Here is a 2913-nt window from a genome sequence, read left to right as displayed (position 1 = left end):
GCCATCATTATGGGGAGGAGCCACAACATTGGACTGTCCACCCTGAATCGTTAGTTGTCTCGGCGGCGGAGGCAAACGAGGTGCAACATAAGACGGCCTTGGTGTTGGAGCAGGTCGGTGATGAACATTGTGTGGGATCCAGACTCGACGTTTCTGAGCAGGCTGACTCGAGGATGGGCCAACATCTCGAGTACGCTTGAGCGACTCCTGTTACTCAGTTAGACCAGTTTCAGTTCGGAAAGCTTGGCTGACAAGTGTCGCAAAGTCCGTGGAATCATGAGCAACAAGTATGAGCTTTATATCGGGACGCAGTCCTTCACGGAATTTCTCCTGCTTGCGAGCGTCAGTGCAGACATCATCTGCAGCATAGCGAGATAATTCAAGGAATTTCCTCTGATATTCATCCATAGTCATTGTGCCCTGTGAGAGTTTGCGGAACTCCTTCTTCTTCTGGTCTATCAGACCTTGAGGAATGTGCCGTGCACGAAAGGCTAACTGAAATTCCTGCCAAGTGGTTACAGTCTCTGCGGGTAGCATACCCCTGTGGCTTTCCCACCATTGAGCAGCTGAACCCTTTAGGTGAAATGTCGCAAAGGTGACATAACTGGCAGGGGCAACATTAGCTGACTCCATCTCAAACATGATGTCACGAAGCCAATCATCAGCATCCATAGGATTGGTGGAGTTGCGGAAAATGGACGGGTTGAGGTGCACAAATTCTGGCAGTGTTATTGGAGCAGGCTGTTGATGAGCATTCTGGTTCAGGAACTGGGCCATTACCCCCGTCATAAACTGACGATTCAGCTCAAACTGCTGCATCATTGCGGCAATATAGGGTGGAGGTGGAGGATCGTCAGCTATCCTGCTAGAAACATCAGGGAGCCGTTTAACAAGGGGTGGAGCAGGTGTATAGAGTCATTCATGATGTAACTTGAACAATGAGCAAAGGCGCAGTATGTACAAAGCAGTAGTCATTAAAGACAAACATATACATATACAGAGCCATTTACACGTTGTTAGTATGAGTTCGGACAAGAGAATCATCCTAGAAATACTAGGCGGCACGCTTGCACGCGATGGAGGGATACAACAATGGGACATAGCAAAGGCTACATCAGCGTCGGAGAAAACCACTAGAACAAGGAATCTGCAGGGGACGATGCAGGGTGCCCTCGATAGAAGGATCCTGCGGCCCGTGAACAATGTGAAGCAGATCCTGGCTCCCAATTCAAGAAAAGGCGTAATACAAATCTCCGGATGGATGTGATCACGAGAACCTAGGATAGAGTTAGCAAAAACATTTAACCTGAATAGAAGAGAAATCAGAGTCCCAGAGTATAGGCGGGGAATAAAAGATCCTAATACCACCCAATTGGCGACGTGGGCCCGTAAGCCACACAACCATGTTAGTAAAACCGTTTTTCATTGACTAGGGGTTGGAACGGGGGATCCTACAGGTAGTCGGCTCTGATAACAACTTGTGACGCCCCCGATTCGACCGTACACTAATCATACATGCAAATGTGTATGATCAAGATCAGGGACTCACGGGAAGATATCACAACACAACTCTAGACACAAATCAAAATAATACAAGCTTTATATTACAAGCCAGGGGCCTCGAGGGCTCGAATACATAGCTCGATACACAAGAGTCAGCGGAAGCAACAATATCTGAGTACAAACATAAGTTAGACAAGACTGCCTTAAGAAGGCAAGCACAAAAGAAGCAACGATCGAAGAGGCAAGGCCTCCTGCCTGGGACCTCCTAACTACTCCAGGTCGTCGGCGGTCTCCACGTAGTAGCATCCGTCGGCGGTGGCATCTGGCTCCAAGGATCCACCATCTGGTTGCATCAACCGGAAAGAAGAAGGAAGGGGAAAAAAGGGTAGCAAAGCAACCGTGAATACTCATCCAAAGTACTCGCAAGCATCAGATTTATACTAAGTATGCATTGGTATCAAATGGAAGGGCTGTATCTGTGGACTGAACTGCAGAATGCCAGAATAGAGGGGAAGGCCTAACCTATCGAAGACTAGCATCTTCAAGTAACTCCAAGCATCTTGCAGCATGTAGAAGAGTATAGAATAGCAGTTTATAATTAACAAGCATGTTGTAACATTAATGCCCAGAGATCCTTCCTCGACTCCCTGCGAGAAAGCAATCCCGAAGCCACATATCCAAAGTATCCATTTCTAGTTGTAATAGATCAGGATATAAGTCTGAACGTCCGTTACCATGGACACGTTATTCGAATATATGTCTTCCCTGCAGGGGTGCACCACGTTTTCCAACACGCTCGATCACTCTGGCCGGACACACCTTTCTGGGGTCAATGCCCGGCCTCGGAGGATCAACACGTCGTAGCCCTACCTAGGCTCAGCAGAGAGGTCCCCGCTGGTCTACATCCTAAGCACTCCGGGGTCTGGGCCCATCGCCCGTTGCACTCCGGGTCGTTGCGCGCAGGGAGGGTCCAGGCTCCACCTCTACATGGATGGTGCCGGCCCAACCGTGCCGCAATGCTGAACTAGATGTCTGACAAAGCTTCGGCTGATACAGCGACGTCGAGGCCCATAACTATTCTCGCATGGTGGTTAGTGGGTAAAGGCCAAAGGCCAACTCAGAACAAATACCCAAACTATAGTGTAATATTAGCTTGCGGAGACGAGCAGAGACTCACGATAATGTGACCCCGTCGCCCCATCTCGAGGAAATACGGCAAGGGCTAGCCCAGCCCACTCGAGGGCGGCCTGCCTGCCCGGCCGTGCCTCGTAACCATCTTGCGGGTGCTCACCGGGCCCGCCCGACTTTCCCAAAGGTCTCAAGTAAAGTCAAGGTAACCGTGTGTCCAGACATCAAGGGGAAAACCCGAGGAATCACCCCCGATGGATTCCACTCAACGTAATCATGAAG

The 2913-nt window shown here is 49.7% G+C and overlaps 1 protein-coding gene across 1 annotated transcript; it reads right to left on the bottom strand.

Moving 5' to 3' along the window:
• Positions 1–210: 210 nt before the first annotated feature.
• Positions 211–822, bottom strand: LOC141022522 (uncharacterized). Its single transcript, XM_073498780.1, has one exon. The coding sequence runs from the start codon at positions 820–822 to the stop codon at positions 211–213; it is 612 nt and encodes a 203-aa protein (XP_073354881.1).
• Positions 823–2913: the final 2091 nt, after the last annotated feature.

The sequence above is a fragment of the Aegilops tauschii genome, chromosome 5 (assembly GCF_002575655.3).
Source record: "Aegilops tauschii subsp. strangulata cultivar AL8/78 chromosome 5, Aet v6.0, whole genome shotgun sequence".
Taxonomy (NCBI): Eukaryota; Viridiplantae; Streptophyta; class Magnoliopsida; order Poales; family Poaceae; genus Aegilops; species Aegilops tauschii.
This window is presented reverse-complemented; position numbering and strand designations above follow the sequence as displayed.

Coding starts and splice junctions, on each gene's coding strand:
- LOC141022522 (XM_073498780.1), bottom strand. CDS start 822: ATGATGCAGCAGTTTGAGCTGAATCGTCAGTTTATGACGGGGGTAATG.